The sequence below is a fragment of the Alosa sapidissima genome, chromosome 16 (genome assembly GCF_018492685.1).
Source record: "Alosa sapidissima isolate fAloSap1 chromosome 16, fAloSap1.pri, whole genome shotgun sequence".
Lineage (NCBI taxonomy): Eukaryota > Metazoa > Chordata > Actinopteri > Clupeiformes > Clupeidae > Alosa > Alosa sapidissima.
In genome coordinates, this window is record NC_055972.1 from 30110294 (window position 1) to 30134491 (window position 24198).

Genomic DNA, 24198 nt, shown 5'->3' on the forward strand with positions numbered 1-24198 from the left:
ACGGCAGGAATAAACACACATGGTAACAAAAATATTCGAAACATGTCTAGCTTCACTCAACACATTAACACTATGATACAGTGTGATTGTAAAGTTGTATGGTTCACTGTGTTCAAAGTCGATCTTAATAACCCTACATCTCGACCAACTGATGGTTGTTATGGGAAACTAGTTAGCTGTCGTCTAGCAGAAAGTTGTAGTCCACAAAGTGCTCTCACAAAGTTTAACCGCATCAAACTTCTACCCGCTCAATTGTAGCATTCTTTACACGAAAATGTATATTAAAAATTCACAGACAACATATGTTCACATTCATGGCAAAATTCAAACGGGACCAGAAAGTAATTATTTTCTCACATTCACTTGCATTAACGATTTTTCAATCTAGAGGTCCAGCGGGGATAGCGGAAAGGGCGGGACTTTACCAGCTCTATAGTAGTGAGTAGTGATTTTTCTTGAAAAATCAACTATAAATACAATAGAACAATATTTACAGTTATTTTAATAACTGAATTTATGAACATTCCAGACACAATGATGACCTCATAAGAGGGAGTCCAGCAAAATTGGTCAATTAAAACACATGGGATAAGGGATCATACAGTAGGTTTTTTTTACACTGATGAGGCCAAAAACATGACTTCATTCCAGTATGTCATGCTAGAGTCTACTACCTGCCTGACAAAAATATCCTGATACCTTTTTATCTTTACTGGCAACCATTATTGATCTTAAAATGTGATGAAGATATGGGTAAGTAGCAATGGTTGAAAATGCCAGTTGTGTTACTTGCCATCACATATAGGCCATTATATAGCCTAAACTAAGTAGAATCAGTAAGCAACTCATTAGTCTATGTTCCAACCATGGGCATACTGTATATGCTTTTCTTTAGAGACCATATAAAACCATCAGTGTATATGTGCTACCACACATTTGCTCTATATACATCTGCTTATCAACTAATGTTAGCTATTAGACAGACTATTAATTTGCTTACTGATTCTACTTAACTTGTTGTATATGAAAGCCTATGTGATGGCAAATGACACAACTGTCATTTTGAAGCCATGATACATACTAATAGTGATCCGATCCTACTCAATCAATTTCTCACTGATGATTTGATGGCCATGATTTACCAAAATTTTGTAGCCTATTCGTCTTTACTTTGTCCCTGCCAGTCAGGCTCATGCTTATGAACCACTGGTGTGTCATAGAGAACATTTTTGGCCTTATCAGTGTAAAAGAAAATGCAGTTAAAACCCATTCTCCCCTATGCTCAACTTTGCTGGACTCCCTCTTATGAGGTCATCACTGTGTCTGGAATGTTCATAAATTCTGTTATAAAAATAAGTAAGGGATAATGTATAGAACGCCGGTCATTATGGGGAAAATAAGTCCCGACAGGGCGAACCGGACCCCGACGCGCCAGCGGAGGGGTCTTGTTTCGCCCTGAAGGGACTTATTTTCCCATGATGACCGGCGTTCTATACATTATCCCGCTTATTATACGGCTACTTGCCAAAACGAAAAAACAAACTCCATGATATGTCTCTTTACACTTATTTGTTACCGTTTCGTCGTGGCTTTTGCTGAGAAACAAATAGTTCGCAACACACTCTGAACTTGAATCAAACATTCTTTAGAACACAGCTGATCAACCGTCTGCTTTCACTTTTGAATGAAGTTCCAAGCACAAACTCCGTTGCCATTGACAGCGGTCATTCTTGTTTTCAGAGGTCCTTTCCCAAGAAATAATGACCGCTAGAACTTTCGGAAATCCCATTCAAGTCAATGGAGCATTCTACTTGCATTGTGAAGAGCCGTATAATAACTGTAAATATTGTTCTATTGTATTTAAAGTTGATTTTTCAAGAAAAATCACTACTCACTACTATCTTGCTTCATGTTCCTTCATTTGTCAAAAATGTTTTTTTAACCTGACATTCGGACATTTCATTTTGCCCCGTTAACTGAGCTAGCTAGCTAGCTAACGTTAGCACAGTAAACGGAAAGTAAATGGGAATGTTCGCTAGCTAGCTAGCAGCTAATTACTTTGGTTAAACTTATAAATTGTTGCAAACAAACCTGAAATAACATATGTTCAGCAACTTTGTGGTAGTCTACTAGTTCTAGCAAAAATATGTTAAAGGTTAGTTTATCAACCATCTCTGAGTCTAGATCTATACAAAATGATATGTATATGTTATTATTGCTTATTCAGAGAAAAGTTTATGTTTTGACACGCCTATTTAGGAGTCCGGAACTAGTGCCATTTCGTTCCATTGGTGAATCGTCTTATGATTTGATTAGAGAGTTGCGACCAGAGAATGTCTAATAAGGGGAGAACTGCCACTCTCTGAAAACTTCCGGTTTCTGAACTGGTTGCAATTCCTTCTGTGGTTCCACATGAGGGCGCTCGTCCACGAGTGCAGAATGCATGGAGGTCTATGGAGCTGTACCCCTCAAAATCCACTTTTCCCGGGATATAATTTTTTTCCAAGTAATTTGAGTATTGTATTCGAAAGGGGAGGCAAAGAAAATACACTTGGTTGAGTATTATATTTTTTAAAGTCACTTAATTGTTCTTAAAAGCCTTTCAAATGTGTCAATGACGTCATTCATTAGCACAATGCTAGCTTGTTATGTGCAACAACGACCCAACCTGTAAGAAATCAAAAGGACATAAGTACTCGTTCATTCAACTTTTGACCTATAACCCATGTTGAAGTTATACAAACTACAATCAAATCTGATATTTGTCAACGACAATCAGGTGAAAGACACAATTTTAGCCGCTCCATTGACTCCCATTCATTCTGCACTCATGGCGATCGCCCCCAGTGGAACTGCATCCAAAATTCGGTACAATGGCACTTAATACGGAGTGGCAAGCTATTTTTTACAGTCTATGGTGGCAAGTAGGCATGGGCAGTTCGCGACTGATTCGGTCAGAAAGAACGAATCCCAAAGGTGAACGACGAGAACTGATTCCCAAAACAAGAGAACTGGTTCTTTTTAACATACAAAAATATGGTCACCTAATAAAAGATACAAACGAACAGAGCTTCATCTCCCTCGACCGTATATCGCGATTGAGTCTAAAACGTGAATGAGAGAATACTACAGCAGGTAGCAACCGCGTTGCTATGGGTAAACAAATGACAGGCCTGGCTTTACTTACGTGCCTGCCTGCCAGCCAGGGCTCCGAACCGGTTCAAGGAACGAAAACGAAAACCGAAAACGGAATCGGAATTTTACGAGGAGCGGAAACGGAAACGAAAACGAAATGGTCTTCAACTGTTCCGGAACAGAAACGTTATTCTGAAATCCACAAAACCGGTTAATAACGTTTTTTTTCGTTCTCTATATATTTTATAAAATTTCGCAAAAGCATATCCTATGTTAGGGAGACTATTTCCGGTTGTGCGAAAAACAAGCCCGCATCTACACTGTTAATGTGAGATAACAAGCCGCTATGTAGCCAACTACTGTAGGCGAACAGCCTAATAATTTGATTTCTGCAGTTTGAAAAAAAAAAAACGAATAAATGGACCTTTGGTCCAAATGTGTATATTTTGTCTTACTGTTGTAATGTAACCTATCCGTCTGCCACTTCGGATCTTAGGCCAGCTCGTAGCGTAGGCTACTGAAACTGATTTGGAAATTGTTTGTAGCCTATGCGTAATAGCCTATTTTGCCTGTCCACGCTTTGTCGTTTTAAAGTCGGGATTTGAAATGTTTGCGCAATTATAGCCTATTCTATGTAGAAGAGTTAAACAGGAAATTTGAGATAGGCCTTGTCAGCAACAGACAGGTTCGTTTATAAACAGGGTTGGAATTATAGCGCAAGCCTTTGAAGATCTCCATATGGATAAAACTTAGGCTACAACCAGGTAAGGAGTTTAGCACGTATCCAGAAATATTTTTGATAAGAAATTATTTATAGGCATAGGTTAGGCCTATAGTAAGTCTGTAGGCTATGGGATGGATAGCCCATCTGAATGTTTTTGGATGCCGCCTGTGATTTATTATTTTTGGGCATAGCTACAATATAGGCTAAATCAAGAGGAAATAATGAGTATGTCTATTCTAAGGTAAAGTCCACAAAAATAGACTTGATAGGCCCGCCAAACACTGCCGGAACTTTAAGAACGAACGATATTTTGCGTTCAGGACCGATATGTTGGTGGCGGAACGCATGCAAGAACGAAAACGTTAAACATAGGCCTACCTGAACCGTTCGGAACGGAACGTTTGAAAAATAATTTTGTTTTCAAGCCCTGCTGCCAGCGCTAGAACTTGGAAAAACGCCATATGATTCTTACTGAATTCCATTCAGTATATTTATGAAAAAAGGCACTTTTGTGCTTAATATTAAGCTTGATATTTACATAAATGATGTAACACACCATATGAGACAGTGTTTTAAAGGATATTTGACTTAAGACAACCAAGACGGTGCTCTAAGGCATATTTTGACTTAAGGAACTGAAAGAACTGAAAGAACGAATCAAATGAACGATTTGTGACGGTGAAGGGAACTGAAAGAACTGATTCCTGGAATAGAATCATTTGGCCCATGCCTAGTGGCAAGGCTCTCCGTAGACGGGCTCTGGTTGCGACAATGGGTGTTCAAAATTCGTTAAGGTCACGTGGTTCATGTAAAATTCAAAAAGTTCCCAGAAGTGATTGACAATGGATTAGAATGCATTAAATAGGCTACTGTTCAGGCACGATTTGGGGTAATTGACAGTCAGTAAATGCATTGATCTACAATATTTATAACACAGTGTAATTATTGTGTAAACTGTGTAGTTATCCTACCATTACAACAATAAATTAAATTCCAGACCTTATATCGTAGCCTGCTAAATATCGGAAGGTGATTTTTTTTCTCCCTTTTACGTATGTGTCACTTAATATTAGGCCTTTCTGTACAAAACCAAGACTGGAGATTCTTTAGAAAACGCAATTGCACCCACCCCATAAGTGTATCTAAATTATCGTTATAAAAAATGACCTTGTACAGTAACTCAAAAGCTGTAAACAGTGTTTTTGAGACTATGTGTAGCCTACAAAAGCGCATGGAGCTCCAGTGAAATTTTGATTTTGCAACTAGAAACTGTAGCACAGCTAGTCTAACATTAACTTGTTTGAGTTTTCTCCCCAGCGTGTTCTCTGGTAGTCACTGATCTGAGCTAATGAGCGAATTACCTGAAGTAGCCTATCGTCGCGGGAGAATAAAAAAAAGTTTTGTTGTTTTTGAAATGTATGTGCAATGGTATGGTGCACTTTGCTAAAAATAATAATCCCCCAAAAATGTGATTTAATAACATTTCCAAGTCATTTAATATGTCAAAACACCCCTTTTGGGTGTGTCCCTGGACTATAAAATCCATGATTAAACATTTTAAAAGGGCTTATTCAATGAATACAAAAATATTTTAAAAATGTATTCTATTTAAGAAAAATATTATTTTAATCACACTAAAGTTCTTTTTTGCCTTTCAACATTATTTATAGGATTTTTTAATTAAAATGCACCTGTCCCTAACTTTTGAGTCTTTACCGCAACACTTATGAAATGCCATAGAAAAACATATTTCCTCAAGCCAAACAAATCTAGTTTCCATGGAAACAGAAGACTTCAGGAGACCACATTGGGCACATGGTTTGAACTTCCACAATCTGTGTCCCAAAATTTGGAGAAATCAAGGTAAAGATCATAACTCCCTATGTAGTACTTATTGTGTGTCCTTACCGGGCAGCCTAGTTATTCTGTATTTTGCATTAAATTAAAAAAATAAATTCATATTAAAATTCATATTACCGCAGCACTTTTGCCAGGGACTCTACTTTCAGGATGCTTAAAATATATATATGTTTTTTTTTTTATGAAATTATTTGATAATAGATGACTGATAGACTAATATATATATATACATAATATTATTCTTGATATAAGTAAATAAGTTCAGTGCATTATATTAAAAGGTGTTTTTCTAACTTTTCTAATTTTCTACTTGTACTGCCAATATATCAACCAAAATAGTAATACATCACATTTGCTACCCTAGATGAAACCTAATTCAACAGAAAGATCAAGGAAAAGCAGAGAAAAAATAATGAACAACCCAGAAAAGCATAAAGAGTATCTGCAGAAGGAAAGAGAGCATTACAACAAAAGAAAGGAAAGTGGACAACTGAAGACTGTCTCACAGATGACAAAGAAAGAGGTGAATCTGAAAAGAAGACAGTGGAAAGTAAGTAAAAGAAACCAGGGGGCAAAACAGAAAGTAGTTGAGGCATCAGAGAAGTTTGTAGCTACGTTTTCATCAGAGATGGAGTGATGATCTTGGTTAACAACCCCATAATTACACAACATTTTTAAATTAAATGGTTTTAACCCTTTTTTTACTACTGTTTAATGTTTACCCTGTCCCTGTGTCCCAGTTTGCCTGTGTTGTGTTCAGTTCATACATCCTCATATGGCATGACACTATTCCTCATTTTGCTGTTAACACTGGTTTCCTTACACAATGTCATTACCGCAACAATTCATTAGCCAATTGACTCTATTACTGAAGAAAAACATGTCGAAGCTCATTGAAAGTTTGCTACACAACATTCGGACAAGCCTATGAAAAACTAAGAGAAGGTCAGGTGAGAGCAAAATTTAACTCTTTGGATGCCATACTCCACACCATATTTGGAGAAGAAATGGCACTGTGCATCACCCTAAAAATACCATACCAACAGTGAAGTTTGGAGGTGGAGGCATCACGGTGTGGGGCTGTTTTTCATCTCATGGTACTGGCAGACTTCATACAGTTGAAGAAATTATGAATGGAGCCATTTTTTCTGGGAGAATCTTGCCATCCACCAGAACAATGAGGATGAGACATGGCTAGACCTTCCAGCAGGACAATGAACCAAAGCATTCAGCAATGGAAACTCTCAATTGGTTTCAGAGAAAGGAAATTCAGGCCCTGACTTAAATCCAATTGAACAGTTTTGGAAGTTACCTAAAGATCAGGATTTACAAGAGGGACCCCTGGAATCTTCAATATTAAAAGACTATCTGTTTAAAAGAATGGGCCAAAATCACACCTGAATACTGCGACTGATTAGTTTCGTCATAGAGGAAATGCCTTGAAGCTCTCATTACAAATAAAGGGTTTTCCACAAAGTATTTAAGAAATTTCAGTAGGCGTGTTCAATACTTTTTTCCTGTGGCATTCCACTTTTTTACTCATAACTCTACTTATGAACATTAATGTTTGGATTTTTTTATATGTGTGGATTACCTAAGTTAGTACTAATGTCTGGTGAAAATGTCATGCAAATAGCCTCACTGGAAGTACTGAAAAAAATGTTGACGTGTTCAATATTTATTTTCCCCGCTGTATGTGTTTAGCTTCTAGTCCACTGAAAGTTATCCATCAATGAGCATTTCATAACGTTACAACTATGTTGACATGATGATAAAGCTAAATGCCCATGACACGTCACGTCATAAAAGCTGTAGGCTACAAACGCAAAAAGTTAATGACAGCTTGTTCTTGGTGTAGCCTAGTGCTGCCTAATTGAAATGGGATAGGCAAGGTTTATCTTGTATTAGGTTATTATGTGTGGCAAATTTATTGGGCTTTAGCCTCTTTTAATTTATTTGATAAGGAACTGATAAAAACTGAGTAGCAGAAAAGCTGTCATAGTCGTATAAATAGTTTATTATTATAATTAGGTTACTAATACTATTACTTTACTACTATTACTGTTATTACTGTTATTATTATTATTCGGATGAGCCAATAATGTAAATCTGAGTCTGAAATGTTGGCTACAAACAGTCTATACTGCTGTAACTGCACTGCTGCTATTATTAATTGTTAACTTCCGGGAACTATTTGAGGCTTCCATTAGTCGCCATTGTTGCGTCAATGGAGTTGTCGCAACTCTCTATCTATATGGCTCTGGATTCATCTTAGTTAACTATAGAATCTTTGCTATGCAGCTGTGTTAAAGTTACCCTGGTGCTGGGTAGTGTGCTCACGTCAGGTGGGGGAGAGGAGGGGCGCTGTCCTAAACTATCAACCCAACAAGCTGGGTTACAGAAAATAACCCAACATGAGTAAAAACAACCCCACACAATGACCCAACAGTTTCAACTCAGCGTTTGGATTGAAAAAATAACCCAGCATTTTTTAGATGAAACATTACCGTCTGCCGCGAGAGAGCTCTCTCAAACGCACAAGTTTCCGCACTTTCAGTCAGAGATTAGTTCTTGCATTACGCTTAAAACACATTTGCATACCTAAATCCTCAAATTATGGCCGGGATTCTATTTGCCTCAGATTCAGACAAATGAAGGTCGGTAATAATTGCCTACATTGTTTCGATTTAACTCATAAAAGAGCTCTTCTTAATATTTTATATTGTTGGTTGGTTTAATATTGTTGTCAATTGTTGTCCTACAGCCATTGCTGTAGGTTAAATTGCGTGTAGGCTACCTTATGGTGAAGTTATAATCAGACTTCAAGCAGTGCAAAGCAGCAGGGAATAGGTTGGAAATTACTGCTTTTCAGCCACCTGATGCTCATTATGGTGTAGGCTATGACAAGAAAGTATACAGAAGTGTAAAGTGAATCAATTAATATGCAAGTGGCCTATATTAAATGAAATATATTTACATTAGACTTTTAAAGTTGCCTATATGAGTAGGAGAAAAGGAAACAGTGTTCTCTGCTTTCCATCTTCATTTTGGAGTAAAGAAGTGTATGCAGGATTTGAAGGGGAAGTTTTTTTACCTCCGCTTTAGGCCCTCAATTTGCTAAATCCGCCACTGATCATTAGTTAGGATATTATTACGGCATGAGGCACATCCATTAACCCAGATTTAATTTTAAGTTTGTTTTTTTTTTAGTTTGAGGCTCAAAAATGATTGCACAGTGATACAAATGAGGATTAATTCTCATGCAGATATTTTGATATGATAGTAATATTAACTGCTTTTTAGACTAAATTTTGTTATTCATTAACACACATTTGTAAACACTTTTTACAACTAGTTCGATTTTTACAACTAACATGTTTGAACTCAACCTTCATGATAGAATAACATTTGTGTTACAGGTTAATTTTCACCAACTTTATGGCCATCTCCTGTTCTCTGTCACATTCCATTATGTAAACATCTTTGAGGATGGCTTATCATCACCGACATAATGAATGCAACACATGTGCATTTCCCACACTAAATGGCTCACAAAGTTTCATACACATCTTTGTCATTAAGGTTTATGACTGTCATAAGGACACATCCTGCTCTTGAGGTCTGAAGTTGAGCATATAAAGCCTAACACTGGGACACAAGGACACATTTAAACTGAGGAGAAAGATGGAGATGAGATCAGTTATTGTTCTGCTCTGTTCCTTTGCTGCTGTGAACAAGGTTCAAGGTAGTAACTATTTACTTCATTTTCTTTCTTAAAAGGAAGTAAAAATTATTATTTATTTATATTTTGATTCATAGATTAGCAAAATTACATGTTATGAATAACCATACTGAGTCTTGCCCACTAAGTGTAAAATAAAACATATTGCCTTGACTATGCTATACCAAATTAGAAACATCAAAATATATATTTTAGGCACTATTCTTCTTTGGTTAAAGGTTATGTGAATATAGTCTTATATTACCAGTAAAAGCTGTGTAAACTTTCAGGTCAAACGACCACTGTGGGCAACTTGACCGCTGATGGGAGTGAGTATCAACGGCTCCATTCCATGTCTCTTTGAGTTGTCAATACTGTCTTTCTTTCCCTCTCTTTTCTTAGTTTACTTTAGCCTTTTTTTAATTACACATCAAAGTTTACTGACATTGAGCTAATTAGACTTTTATGAGTTTGAAATGTTGCCTCTGCCATGATGCGTAAGAGTCTGTGTTTTACTTTGGTCTTTTTCAGTCATAAGATTTTGTGGTGGGTACTTGACCCAACCCCAAGGAGAGTTTACTAGCATTAACTATCCTCATCACTACCCCAACAACATTAACTGCACATGGAGGATCATGCAACCTGGTAATGGTATCATAACCATCAATTTCCAGAACATCAGGTAAGGTGAAAGTGTCTTTCTTTCCAGTAAAACCTTTCAGAATTGTATTGCATATCAAAAGCAGAGGGAAGTTTTTTTTTACTGTAACACATGATTTCAGAATGAGTACTGTGTAGTGGAATATTATAGTATTATTGTGAATTTACACCACAAGCAAAGACATAACCAAGAGTGAAACGTAAATTAATCAATTTACACCACCTCCGTCTCTAATATGGCAAAGCAATGTGTTGATCCATGTGTTTTTCTATCTGTACGCTTCACATATTATGTTCTAAAGATAGAAATAAAGCGTAAAAAAATAATTTTCCTCTTCTTTTAACTACCATAATATGCACATAAAGCGTTTGCTGGTGTAAATTGATACACTGATTCTAATGGAATTCTAGCTAGCAATAGATGGATGTCAGAGCGGCCACAGGAAAATACTTCAAAAACAGATCAGTTTTAAAAATATAAATATCATTTAATAAACATAATTTGGTGAAATGAATGGTGTAATTAAAGTTGAATTTATTTCTTCCCCATGATTTTTTTTTGTTTGTAGGTTTTATTTTATTCCATAGGCTCTATCTTAAAAATTACAGCTTTTGGTTGGCTTAAGTTCTAAAACTCAGCCTCGTCACTGAATACTTCTTTATCTCCTCTTTGTTTTGTATGCAGCTTGGAGTATCAGTCAACTTGTGCCTATGATTCCATCAGTGTCTATGATGGTCCTACACCATCCTCCCCACTCCTCGCAAAAATGTGTGGCGACCAGTACAACAGGGTGGTGAAATCCACCAGAAACGATGTAACAGTTGTTTTTGCAACTGACTCCTCAGGAACTGAATCGGGATTCCATGCAGAGTACTCTTATGTGGGTAGGTCACCAGGAATGTTGCACAGTTAAGAATGCTATTCTTCTGTATGGTTTGCTTGAATCGATGTTTCATGATAAACAACTGTAACATTATGTTAAGATGTATGAAAATTCATGTCATAATATGAAATATGATTATAATCATATTTCATATTATGACATTCATTTTCACTGGTAATTCCTAGTGAACATCTGCTTTATTTTATTAAATGTTTGAAAATGTTTTGTTCATAACAATAAAAAAAAATCACAACTCTTTTAACAGTGTTTAATATAGAGGAAATCATCAACCAAGTTTATTAATATTTGCAGCAAAAACAGATTAATTCCTGTGACATGACCTTCTGCATTGTAGATAGGCACTCCTGTAGGTACAATTGTGGCTACAACTTTGGCAGCTGTTCCTGTGCAAGCTCTTGTCAGTACTATGGGAACTGTTGTTATGACTACTATGGTAAGGAGAACAGGTATTACACTATTTCATATTCTTAGTAGTAATTCATATGATAAAGAATAATCTCTCTCTTTCTTTCTCTACCCACCATCCCACCCCCTACCCTCTGTCCTTCTTTTGGCTCTTCAAGACTACTGTGGTTCAGTGACATCAACACCACAGACAAGTATTTATATTACCATTTCAGTGTTTTAATATCTTATAAACATAACTTCTTATGTTTTATTTTGTAATGTTGGTGTTTTTTTACTTGTTGCTAATTACGACTCCTGCCAATATAATGTTTTGTATTGTAGCTGGTTACTACTCATGTAGGTACAACTGTGGCTACAACTTTAATAACTGCTCCTGCACAAGCTCATGCCGATACAATGGAAACTGTTGTTATGACTACTATGGTGAGACAAAGACTTATCAAATTTAACTGCTTCTAAGCAATACAAATAGATACTTATCTGAAGATAATCCCTGTCTCTTTCTCTCTTTGTGTGTTTGTGTGTGTGTGGGGGGGGGGGGTCTCAAGACTACTGCTACCAAACAACAATGGAGACTACAACAAGTATTTTTTTTTTTTTCATACCATAAATTAGTGACAATATATAATGCATACAATATACTACAATCAGCATGTCATTTCTGGCATTTGAATTACTTATCAATCATTAATCAGCTCATTGCTTTCTTTTAGTTACTTATCCGCCATGCGGAGGAAACCTCGATGTATCTGGGTCTTTCTCGAGCCCCTACTATCCAAACTATTATCATGACAATGCCTACTGTGAGTGGAGACTTTCGGCTCCCTCTGGGCAGAGGGTCCTACTGATATTTTCTGACCTGGAGTGAGTAACAAGATCAGACATTGTAATCCCAATTTTCCTTAGTCTAACCCGGCAACACCACATCCATTATAGGCCCATGTTGGTTCAAGTCCGGAGCTGTGACACAATTGTTGGTACCCTTTCACGAAAAAAGAAAACCCCTCAATTTGTCTTTCATTTGAAAGTGACCATTGGTATTCATTATTGTTTATTCCATGTTTAATGGCAATTAGACTTAGATCTGGACACTTCACTAAACAGAACATTTTGAATAATAGAACAAATGAACATATCTTTGGGAAAATTATATTTCTGTCAGCTTTTCACAGACTGTATGTTTCAGCTCTTTCCAGAGATATTCAATTGGATTTAGATATGTCTGGATATCTGGCCTGTGCAGATATGGGCAATTGGCACTGCACATATTTCATTGAGACCCTTTAATGATTTCATAATAATTATTTAATTATTACAATTAAGTTAATTCAGTAACAGTTTAAGTTTATATATTACAACTTTTTATGGTCACTATTGTGACCAGTGGGATTAAACAGGTGAAATGAAATTGGTGAAATGATTAGCTGTAAACACCACTATAATCCAATAATTTATCATCTTTGTTACCAACAAATCTGTCCGGGCCATTTTAGAATATCTACGCAAAAAAAAAAGAAAAACATGCAGCATCACTTTATCACTTTTAAGGAAGAAATAACGCCTTCTTTCAATAATCTGTAATCAAATTCGGCCACAACTCACCATTCTGTTTGTTTTCTTCAGGCTACAGGGCTGTTGTAGCTGTGACTACATCACTGTGTATGACGGCCCCTCAGTGGGCTACAACCAGCTGGGTCGGCTCTGCCACAACTCCTCTCTGGACACCTTCCACTCCTCCTCCAACCACATGACTGTGCTCTTCAGAAGTGACAGCTCAGTGGGGAGGCGTGGCTTTCGGGCAGAATTCATCAGTTCGCTGTCAGCCAGTAAAGGTAACAGGGTATTGCTCATTCAGACTGTGCAGAGGTACACTTCAGGTGCTTATCCAATCAAATAAGTCATGCATTATTACATAGAAAAGGCATCATCAAGCATCCAGCAATGTTTGGGATATGCTTCCAATGTGGGTAAAAAACATATGGTTCTGAGAACTAATGATAAATAAAAATAGCTCCTTATTTTCAAGACTTTTTTTTTGTTGTTGTGGCTTAGGGAGAAATAATAAGGTGTTAGAACCGTGTTGAGTGTGTTGTGTCTTTTTTGACAGGCCATGTCGAATGCTCGTTGGACAACATGACCATCACAATTTCAAGATCCTTCCTGAGCTCTGAAGGATTCACTGGTGATGATCTTTACGTGAATGACCTGTATTGTCGGCCTACCCAGAACAGTTACGAGGTGGTATTCAGATTTCTAAAAAATCGTTGTGGAACTACAAGAAAGGTACTGACCACTGATGACTATTAAGGCTATAACATATACTATAAACTAGATGTTTCAAAACTCCATTATTTACCATTAAGAAGATAAGTCATTAAACATCAGTTTATTACTCATAATCTGAATTAAATGCTCAGATAATCCACTCAAAAAATATGTTCAAGTTGGTATAAAAGAGCTCCAGAACTTTGCAAAGTCTTTACTAAGTTGTAGAGCATCTTGCTGTAGTGTAGAGCCCTACTCTTCATGTCATTGTGCACTGCCTTGGAATCAGTCCTGTGAAACATACAGTAGTCCTGGTTACTGAATTACAGGTCCCTGCAACATTGCATATTACCACAGAGACACTCTTTCCGTTACATTTTGTGTCAACCCGTCCCCCATACTAACACATTATGCATAGCACATGAAATGAGTTTAGGTACAAATCCATGTACAATCACTGAGATTAACCACCCTTCTTTTCCATTCCAGATCCAAAATGGCTGGGAGATATATAATAACGAGGTCCGCACATACCCAAATAATTCTGCGGATATCACTTACCTGCCTCAGTTCTATCTGTCTGTTGCCTGTCATATGCAAAAGGACTCCATATCACAAATAATGTATGTGGCACACGATAGACTGAAATTTAATGTCACTGGATCCGGCCATTACAATACCACCATGGCTTTCTACACCTCAGGTTTCTACCAGCAAATTTATGATGATCCCTACTATGTTTCTCTTAATGAGTACATGTACGTTCAGGTCAGCCTAGGGAACCCTGACAGCAGGCTTGTCCTCTTCCTGGATACATGTATGGCCTCACCAGACCCCCAGGACAACTCAAACCACCACTCCCACTATCTACTGGCAAATGGGTAGGAGAGTCACAAACCGTTTTTTAATCATTGCTCTTTTGTCCTTTCTATGACAACGGTGACAGGTGACAGAGCACTAACTTCTGGTATGATGACTTTTCCTTCTTGCCAGGTGTCCAAGAGACAGCACTTTCTACTCCTACACCAGTGGCTCTCAGTATTATGCACGGTTCCGCTTCCGAGCGTTCATGTTCCTTCGCACGTATCCTTCTGTGTACCTGCAGTGCAAGGTCCTTGTCTGTCCAGCTAACGACTACAACTCCCGCTGTCGCCAGGGTTGCCGCACCCGCAGGGCTCGAGACCTGGACCCTCAGCTCGCGATGACCACCGTAGTCTTGGGGCCTATCAGCCTGAGAGGTTAATAGACAGCTGCAAACATTCCTCTTAGGTTTTGCATTTTGTAAAGCAAGTGAAGTTGGCGGACGCTACAGTAGGCCTACCTAGGGATTTCAATGCTAATTTTTCAGCTCATACTTCCTCACTCTATGTCTCTCTGCTTTGAATTCTTAGATTTGATATACCAGAGGCCCAAATTTACAATTATCACTCACTGCCTTCTTACCTGCTATGATTAATATTAGCAATGTTTATAATGCCTGGCTTGCAGAAGCTTTTGGTCAAACAAGACATTTGTACTGACCTCAAATCCTCTGATTGAGACTACTGTATATAGTATTTTAAATGTAAATTGTAAATTTTTTAATTTTAAAAATGTAAAGGATTTGACTAACCCCCCCCCCCCTCCCTCCCTCCCTTTATTTAGATGTTCAGCATCCTGAAGAGAAAGTGGTGCTAGATGATGTCTGAAATAATAGCAGTCATGACCTCATCAACTTATGACCAACCAGTAATGTTCAGTTTAATCTCTAATCATGTCCTTTGTGATGAACAACTTTGATTGCAAACTACAGATGGCCTACTTTCATCCAAAAGTTTCCTTACACTTTAGTGTAACCATTAAAGCATTCCAAAAAGCAAAACATGGTATGTTCTCTGTGTCTCCAAGTAAGTAGTAAGAGTCCTGCTAAAATGGACCTCGCCTATGGCCTCAATATAACATAATATCTATCACTTGTCACAGAACCACAAGATACCAACATAGTCTTGTATATCAACAGAGAATAAAAGTAAAAGTGCCATATCTATTAGTTGACCAAGATTGTATCTTTATTGACACTGAACATCTATATTATCGACACAATGTTCATGATTAATTTGTTTGAAATTTGGACACACGTGTTTTGATCATAACTCTGCTAAACAATAGACGGATATTAACATGAACACCAACATGTGGCAACTCTGGTAGTACTTGGCAAGTAGATATTACATGATAAGGGAATGAGAAACGGGGGCAACCTTTACAATAAGGTCTGGTTTTCAAATCACATCCACATGACATCATCACTTGAGTTCCTTTTTTTTTCTACTGAAATCTCTGAAGGGTTTTTAACAATGTAAGACAGATCAACACTACTGGTCACTCCACCACATCCTCAACTTAAACAGAAACAGCAACCTGAACTTGATCATACAAGCTTTGTATACCAAGCAACCTTAATATAATGAATACATTTCTTATTTAATTCATCTGTCCACAACATACTGTGCTATGCCTTACTTTGTGATGATGAAATGGAACGACCGTAAAATAAACATCAGAGGCACTCTTTAGTTATATTATCATAACTGTTGTGCTGCACACACAGAAATTCACCAAAGCTTAATAGCACTAAACTGAAATCAGCATATATAATATCTTGCTAAAAGCATATAATGTTATCCACCTTTGTAAATAAAGGAACATTTCATAAAAATATTCAAAAAATAAATAAAAAGTGACAAAGAACAGGTTATAAAGTTACATTTAAAACAATCCTTAAAAAGTACAGGAGGTTCAAAGCGGATCAATATAAATGCTCCACTTTAGAATGTTTTGGGCACAACATCTAATATTACAGTACTTTGTGAGAAAGGCACCCCACAGACACAGCTGTGTCCTGCCTGGCTGCCACCAGCCACGGCTCACTACTTGTGCTGGCCCCGTGCAAAGTGGCAGGCAAAGTCGTAGCGGTTCCTGCAGCGGTGGCCGCAGATGTTGCACTGGAATGGGTTCTCGTAGCCGTGGCAGCCCATGTGAATGGTGAAGAGAATGTTGTCGGGGAAGTAGATGTGGCAGTGCGGGCAGTGCTGTGGCATCTGCGGGTCCTGCATCGGGGGGGGCGTGCCCGGCTGGCTGGTGATGCCGCTGGGCGTGCTGGTTCTCTCACTGCCCGGGCCCCCGCCAGGGCTGCAGCTGCTGTGGGCAGTGGGCCGGGGCTCGGGGGTGATGGGCGACGAGGCCTGCGCCATGCTGGCCGACACGGCCGCGGGGGCCGCCGCCGGCTGCTGCACCAGGAAGGACGGCTTCTCGTCCGGCAGCGACTCGGCGCCTGGCGACTCCGGCGGACCGTGGGCGTCCGGCGGCAAGCTGGCTAGCTGGCCGGCCAGTGTGGAGAGCTGGTTGAGCGGGTTGTCCATGGACAGGTCATGCGGCTCCCGGTGCATGCTGGCCTCCCCGCCGCCGCCGCTGCTGCTGCTGTCGGAGGGCTGCACCTTGCCAAGGCCGTCGTAGGAGTCTTGGTGGAGGCTGGAGTGGGAAGGCAGCTCATGGCTGAAGTCAGCTAGGTGGTGCTGGTCAGGGCCGGGCTTCTGCATGACCATGGAGGGAGGGCTGAGGTTGATGAGCAGGCGGCGGCCGTAGCCCAGAGAGCCGCCGCGCTTCTGCAAGACACTCAGCACCTTGCGATGGGAGAGAGCCGAGCGCGCGCCCTTCATGGGCAGTAGCTTGTGGCGCCGCCGCCGATGGTGGGATAAGTTGCTGCGGTCGCTGCAGCGGAAAGAGCACAGCTCACACTTGTAGGGCTTTTCGCCTGTGTGAGAACGCATGTGGGCCTCCAGGTGGCGCTCATATGCAGAGGCAAAAGGGCACAGATGACATCGATGCGGCTTCTCACCTATGAGAAAAATGATGCGGAGCACATGCAAAAATTAGTCAATAAATTACACACTACAGCTATTTTGGCTGAAAGACAACATTCTTAGCTGGCTTAAATCTAAAACATGGTGAGTCCAAACCATGAGGTATATTACTCCTAAATATTCATCTTCAAGATGTTGTTCATAAAGATCTTGTTTTGCCTATGACTTAAACACACTCACCTGTATGGATGCGGATGTGCTCGATAAGCCGTGCTGTGCCTCTGGTAGCATAGTTGCAGTAGCGGCATTTCAGTTTGCCATCATAGGTTCTTTCAAAGCCGTCCACCAATATGCCTGAGCTGTCATCCAAAGTTATATCCACAGAGGGATGATCCAGACCATTTTGACTGATATCTATGAACAATTAAAGATGTTGCATGACAGTATTGGAATCTTTTTGAAAACAACCTGAATCCTGATTCAGTGTACAGTTGTATTGCTATTTAAGTTCTTAGAATTACTACAGATACCACACAACTGAATGAAGGCAGCACAGAATGAAGTTTTCGTTAAATAACATTAAGATTACCTCCAGGAAGCTCATCTACATCTTTGACGCCGCTGACAGATCCTGATATCATGTTGACATGTTGTGTCTGTTGACTCAGGTACTCCTGGAAGTCCTTCACAAAATCTAAGGTCTCCGGCTTCTCTTCACCCATTGGAAAATCGGAAGGGGGACCAGATATCTTCTTATTATTGTCAGCTTGATGTAAGCTGACTACTCCGGTAACTATGTATCCAGCTGTGTAAAAGAAAGAAGAATCGTCGAAATGTGCTGTAACTTAACGTTAACGTTAAATGTTGACATCCAATAATGGGCTCCATCGACAACTATATCTACCAACAATAAAGGCTAACGTTAAACAGACATTACACCGCTAAAGAAACATTAGACAGTTGGACTGATAGCGTTAACGCCAGTTTTCCGGTTAACGTTAGCACTACTGGCCATGACAACGATACCGTTATCATGGCAAAGTTACACACAACACTAGGCAGCAATAATGCCACTCGCTCACCTGTTGACATGGCTGACCAAAAACGGACCGACACATAACGTTACAACGTTATAACAAAACATGACCAAACTAACACATTTAGGGTGAAATGTTTGAACATGTAATGCACTAGCTGATGAAAGCTAAGTTTAAGTTTAAACAAGACATCATCTGTTGCTATGCTACGGCTTCTGTTGGATCTTTAGCTAACGTTAGACAAAGCTGTCACCTAGCAGCTGGCTAGCTAGCGTCTCGTCCACTGTGAATTGGGTTAGCTTACTTGCTAAGCCACAGCTAGCTAGCTACTTAACTGTAGGACAATGTATTTATTACCTGCTGCAGTCTTATGATATGACGTGTAGAAATCAGAATCCAGTTTGCCTAGTATTAGTTGCTGAATGATCCCCCCTGCTTTGATGCGCTAAATCAGTCAAATTAGACAGCTGATACATGCATCCGACGACACTACCCAGCATTTTTCCACAGCTTCTCAATTGTGCAGAATCCGTTTTCCTATTGAATATAAGTTTTCATTGTGCTGTGTGTCAACTTCAACACCCTACTTTAAACTGTCATGAATAAACAATCAATCAGAAAACACCGCCGACGATACAGCTGATTCATTGCTACAGCGCAAGCTAAAACAAAACAAAAGAAAATTCTGCTGGGGTGAGAGTTCACGTGTGCATCACAGTAATTGGTCCGACTGAAATATTCAATAGTTCCTACATACATTTTCTACATGGTCAAATTGGTCTTTTTATGTTTTATCTAGTAGACACTCAAGCTGTGGAAATATATATTGGAGCTCTCACACTTATTTTTAAATAAATATGGGACTATAATCAGAGAGTAAGCATAACATATCCACCCTGTCGTGGACAGTTAGTAATATAGGCTAGCCTTCGCACAATGCCTAGGGACAATCATTTCAGGGACAAACAAAACTCTTTTTTTTAAATAAATAAAGACATTGACCTTATTGCCAAATTATCAATGCACTTAAGTGGAGTAATAATATTGTTTAGCAAAACAATAATTTAAAAGTAAAAATGAAAACTTGTAATATATTTTACTCAATTTGATCTTTAATGCTGGGCACATAGCAAAATGGCATGCATCCTCTTCTTGCATGCTTTTTCTGAAAATAACATACTTGGACCAATGTTGAATTTCCCCTTGGGGGTCAATAAAGTATCTATCTATCTATGTATGTAACAAACCCTTCCAAGGTCACTTATATGTTGAAATGGCAAATTAGTTATTCATGTCCAGGACACCAGAAGGCACCCTTCAATAATAATGAACAGGGCATTTGTTTTTGTTTTTGTTTAATTAGCAATTTAATAGTATATTGAATGAATGATGCAATACATAGTCTATAGGCTGACAATATAGACAGTGTACAATACAGGCTACAGACAGTATACATCATACGCTATATATATAGTATTATATAGATATATCGTATTAGGTCTGAATACTAAGGCACCACAATAGTAATGATCACACATATGATAAACATTGTAGCCCACATAAAGTTCAGTTTGAGAGTGCAAACAAGAGTATACAAGAGTGAGTCATACAAGAGAGGTCAGCTGTTTATGGTGATGCCATGAGGAAGGAAGCTGTTATTTTTTTTGCATGAATTGGAAAATTGACTGTTTTTAACCCCATTTAGCATTTATTTCTGTAGGTTTAGCTCATTCTACAAGGTCTAGGCTAAATTGCATGCAGTGCTAGTGTTGTTGCTTCCCCATGACCAAAGCATTACTTTAAATAGCTAGATTGACTCATTCAAGTTTGATTGTGTTGAATATTTAAAGAACCATGAAGTTTGAGGATCGTGTTGCTCCATTTGTGTCAAAGTTGTTGGAGAACCATTGAAGAGAGTGTGACAAATGACCAGTTTGAGTGAGGCCATTGTATCCTTTGCATTGACACTCCTTAGAGCCATGTAACGGGAGCATTACTTTTTGTGTAAAGAACACCGCGCCTAAGGCACAGAGACATGAACCCATTTAGCCCTGGCAGGGAGCAGTGTAAGCGTAATTGTTGTTGTCAAAATGTACAGTAATTAGTTGTTTGTATTCAGCCATTCAGTTCAACTTTTGAGAGAACAATGTGGATTTAACAACTTTTGAGTCTATCAGTGTGGATTTAACATTTGTATCAAATATACTATTGTAAAATGTAAAAGCTGATGTTGGCATTTTTATTGGTTGCCGTCAATAAAAAATAAATGGAAAGTGTGGTTGTATGTTTCATGTGAAACCACTAGATGGCATATGACAACAAAGCATGAGACCCTAGCAGGACCAAGAAACCTCTCCCATACAGGCCTAGTGAAATTAATGGTAGGCCTTACTACTAAGAGGATTTTTTTGTGTCATGATGTAGCCTGCTGTAATATCACATAAAGGCTTGAGTATTAAGTTCAGCTTAGAGGTATTTTGAAGCCACAATATGGTGTTGTTTACATGATTTCCCTGTTGCTATGCTGCAAATCCAACATACATATTTCATATGACACATCCAGATAACAATGACCTCACAAGATCAGATAAAATATTGCTATCTTAGACGCAGTGGCAGAACTGGACATATAAGAGGAAACTGGACACCCAGGTGGACTGTAGGGAAACAAGTGCTTTCAGGGCTTTTCCACCGATGTGACAGGCGACCTTCGCCGGCTGAACTACGACCCCTGCAGCAGTCAATTACAGCACCTTCTAATGGCCTGTCGGCACTAATGTTATTTTATTGCAATTTAATTATGCTCGGGTTTCCAGTGAAGCCACTTCCTTTTAAATAATTCACAAGGGGTGACAATAATTTGTCAGTTTGAGAAAGATTAATTAGAGTTCTGAAAGTACACCTCTTGTTGAGTGTTATTGTTCCTTTAGCACCACACTTCAAAATTATTCGTAGCAACTAATTATCACAATGATTAAAAAGGCCTCTGAAATATAGAAGAATTTCCTGTGTGTAAAACCATGAAGCAGAACTATTTTCCATTGTATTCTTATCCTAGGGTAAGCCAAATAGTAATGGATATCTCATTGTTGTGATCGCAGGTGGTCAAATGTAATTCAAATGTTGTCTGATGGTAGGCCTACATGTTACCACACTGCTATGGGTTGTGACCAAACAGTGCACTGTAACATGATGCATAGAGATCGAAAGGGGACTGTGTTGTGTAATGATATTGTCATTGTATAAATATTTTATTGTTGCACATACCAATACGATCTTAATGCAATATTATTTTTCAGTTTGGATAAGTGTGTCTGTATACAGTGCACCAGACACTTGCTTATCCCCATTACTTTTTTATATTGTTCTGTGACTTTGTTAAATGGTAAATTTAGTTTTAACTGTCATAGTGTGTTCCTTTAATTAGTATAGGACATATTCATGACAGATATAAAACTACACCTGCTCCTTAACGTTGTTTGTCAGTGGGGGTGGGAGGGCAGACTCGTGGAGTCACCCACTTGCCCTAATTCACATTTAAATGGCTTTGAAAAGAAAGAGCTTCCTTCTCCACTGGACTGCTTGATTTGTGTGCTGTTTGTGGTTTTATAGAACACGAAACAATTAATTTCCCCCTGAAAAGAAATAGGGTATTAATTTGGAGAAGGCCCCCTCAGCACTTTTTTTTCTGAGAGACTCCTGTCATATGCTGAGCTCATTTAAAAGCCATAGAGGACATTCACTCTAAAGAAAAGCCTTTCTCTCATATTTGAAAAGTGCAGCTATAGTGATGCTCCTGGTCCCAGAGCCACTGCAAACGGCAGACCGCAAGCACAGAAAAAGGTGAAGGAGGGCTTTGGCAGGGGTTTATTCTTCTCACCCCGACACTATTGATGTCTTGAAACCCCCGCCCATTCTTTATTCAACACAGGGGCGCCTGAAAAGCTAAAGAAAAAGAAGGGAGGAGACAGCCTGGGATAAAGGAAGTACATATTAAGCTTTTCATTCTTTTGCCACTTAATTTCCTTGCTGCTGAGCTGAGCCTTCTGTGTAATGAATGTAATTGCTACCTTTGATGAGACACCATTATCTGGATCACACTTTAAATGGGCAAACAAGGCTTCAGTCTCCACTCTCCTCCCCCAGCCGTCCCTTTTAATGCGGTTATGAGATCTCTAATTATTCCGGGGGAACAAGTGGTTTTTCACAAAGCTGCAATGCTGTCCTCGATTGCCAAGGATTGGGGCGAGCCACATTTTCACAAAGAACAGATTAGGCGTGATAAAGCAATGCGCCCCACACAAAGGTACTTTTTCCTGATTAATTTCCTGCGTGTGCCAGAGAAAATTTCCTCCTCACAGAATTCAAATTTGTGCTATTTTAATCTCCTGATAAATGTGCAAATTTCATATGACAGAAACACGCACAAAAATCTGGGCTCATCCGAGACCTCAAAAAATGTATGTCGTTTTGTTGACAACAAAACAACAAAAAAGCAAACATATAACATTGGGGACAAATGAATTAATAGGCTACGTGTGCGAGTGAAGACATTTTTCACGGGTGAAATTACACCTCCAACCCTGACTTGCCATGCATCGTTTCTGTCGTCGTGTGCTATGACACGACTGTCTTCCGACAGACAGTTATACTATTCATGAGGATTTATCTGGACAGATCTCAAGCCCCACGCAGACTGAATAGGTGTTTAATAAAAGTGTCGGGGATGCGTACCGCAAACGGCGTGACTTTATGATGCGACGCACGATAAAACTGCTGTCACGGCATGAAGTCTGAATGGTCCCCTCGTCACCGTAGCAACGCACCAGGCCACTGCAGAGGAAGGATTCAAACTTCATAGGTGACGAGCTTCTTCTGTCTGCTTGGCTCTTTCCTCTGGAACGATGGAGGGACTTTACATCCATAAAACACGACGTCACCGATGACGAATGAGACAATTACTCATAAATGGGTGGCATTCTCAGGTATACGCAAAGCCATTTGTTCCTTTTCACCTGAGTTAATATTCATTTCTGCAAGCAATTTTTAAATAATAAAGTGGTAATCAATTATCTTGACTATGATTCCTGTGCGGGAAGCCTGGAGGAAATGCTACTGATCACTTCTATTGGCCTGCATATGATGGCACTCTCAGGGTGAGTGATATCTGGCACGACGATCACGTGTCCTCAAAAAAAGGTTTATAACACCTGAAACAGGTTGCCATCTGGACCCAGTCAGGCACGAGAGGAATGGTCCAATATTTCTGAGTGAAGTGGCATTTTAGCTGTATTTATCTGAGGGGCCCAACACCAAAACTACAGGCCACTAATAAAGAAGATGGTATAATAGCTTGTGACTGGGTCCAGTCGCTCTCGACGTGAAATGAAGTGTCCACTCGTGAGTTATCGCAGCCAAACGCCATTTGTACAGCCTGAAAAGTGGAGGCATTTTTCTCGCGTGTCAGACGGCAGCTGTAGTTCATCGTCTTGAATGATATCTCCGAACGCACAGTTGCCCCAATACGAGCGTTTCACACCGGCCGCAGAGAGCAGGCCTAATGGATAGCGCTGTCCCTGGTCAAATAATTTAGAGCATCCTCTGTCACATCTTTAAAACGCTCGGCCTCTTCACAGCCCGC

At 39.2% G+C, this 24198-nt stretch overlaps 2 protein-coding genes across 3 annotated transcripts; one reads left to right on the forward strand and one right to left on the reverse strand.

Annotated features, from left to right (window-relative positions):
• Nucleotides 1–5525: 5525 nt before the first annotated feature.
• LOC121685542 (deleted in malignant brain tumors 1 protein-like) lies at nucleotides 5526–15490 on the forward strand. Its single transcript, XM_042066134.1, has 16 exons — nucleotides 5526–5722; nucleotides 6084–6269; nucleotides 9302–9464; nucleotides 9731–9769; nucleotides 9972–10122; nucleotides 10786–10985; nucleotides 11340–11438; nucleotides 11569–11604; nucleotides 11735–11836; nucleotides 11962–11997; nucleotides 12127–12277; nucleotides 13037–13245; nucleotides 13521–13696; nucleotides 14168–14559; nucleotides 14672–14916; nucleotides 15323–15490. The coding sequence occupies exons 3-16, from the start codon at nucleotides 9404–9406 to the stop codon at nucleotides 15364–15366; spliced, it is 1941 nt and encodes a 646-aa protein (XP_041922068.1). The 5' UTR covers nucleotides 5526–5722; nucleotides 6084–6269; nucleotides 9302–9403; the 3' UTR covers nucleotides 15367–15490.
• A 214-nt stretch (nucleotides 15491–15704) lies between these two features.
• ikzf5 (IKAROS family zinc finger 5) lies at nucleotides 15705–19261 on the reverse strand. Of its 2 annotated transcripts, none has more exons than XM_042066137.1 (4): nucleotides 18915–19261; nucleotides 18110–18325; nucleotides 17761–17934; nucleotides 15705–17555 (listed from the first exon to the last, which is right to left on the reverse strand). In XM_042066137.1, the coding sequence occupies exons 2-4, from the start codon at nucleotides 18240–18242 to the stop codon at nucleotides 16588–16590; spliced, it is 1275 nt and encodes a 424-aa protein (XP_041922071.1). In that variant the 5' UTR covers nucleotides 18243–18325; nucleotides 18915–19261; the 3' UTR covers nucleotides 15705–16587. The 2 variants fall into 2 exon arrangements, with proteins under 2 accessions (XP_041922071.1, XP_041922070.1); XM_042066136.1 differs by lacking the exon at nucleotides 18915–19261 and adding an exon at nucleotides 18603–18865.
• Between the last annotated feature and the right edge of the window lie 4937 nt (nucleotides 19262–24198).

Excerpts from the sequence above, each read along its gene's own strand:
- LOC121685542 (XM_042066134.1), top strand. The coding sequence starts at position 9,404 with ATGGAGATGAGATCAGTTATTGTTCTGCTCTGTTCCTTTGCTGCTGTG. Across the intron at positions 10,986-11,339 it reads TGCAGAGTACTCTTATGTGG|ATAGGCACTCCTGTAGGTAC; the intron begins GTAGGTCACCAG and ends TCTGCATTGTAG. Across the intron at positions 14,560-14,671 it reads CACTATCTACTGGCAAATGG|GTGTCCAAGAGACAGCACTT; the intron begins GTAGGAGAGTCA and ends CCTTCTTGCCAG.
- ikzf5 (XM_042066136.1), bottom strand. Across the intron at positions 17,935-18,109 it reads TGTAGATGAGCTTCCTGGAG|ATATCAGTCAAAATGGTCTG; the intron begins GTAATCTTAATG and ends AATTGTTCATAG. Across the intron at positions 17,556-17,760 it reads GCACATCCGCATCCATACAG|GTGAGAAGCCGCATCGATGT; the intron begins GTGAGTGTGTTT and ends TTTTTCTCATAG.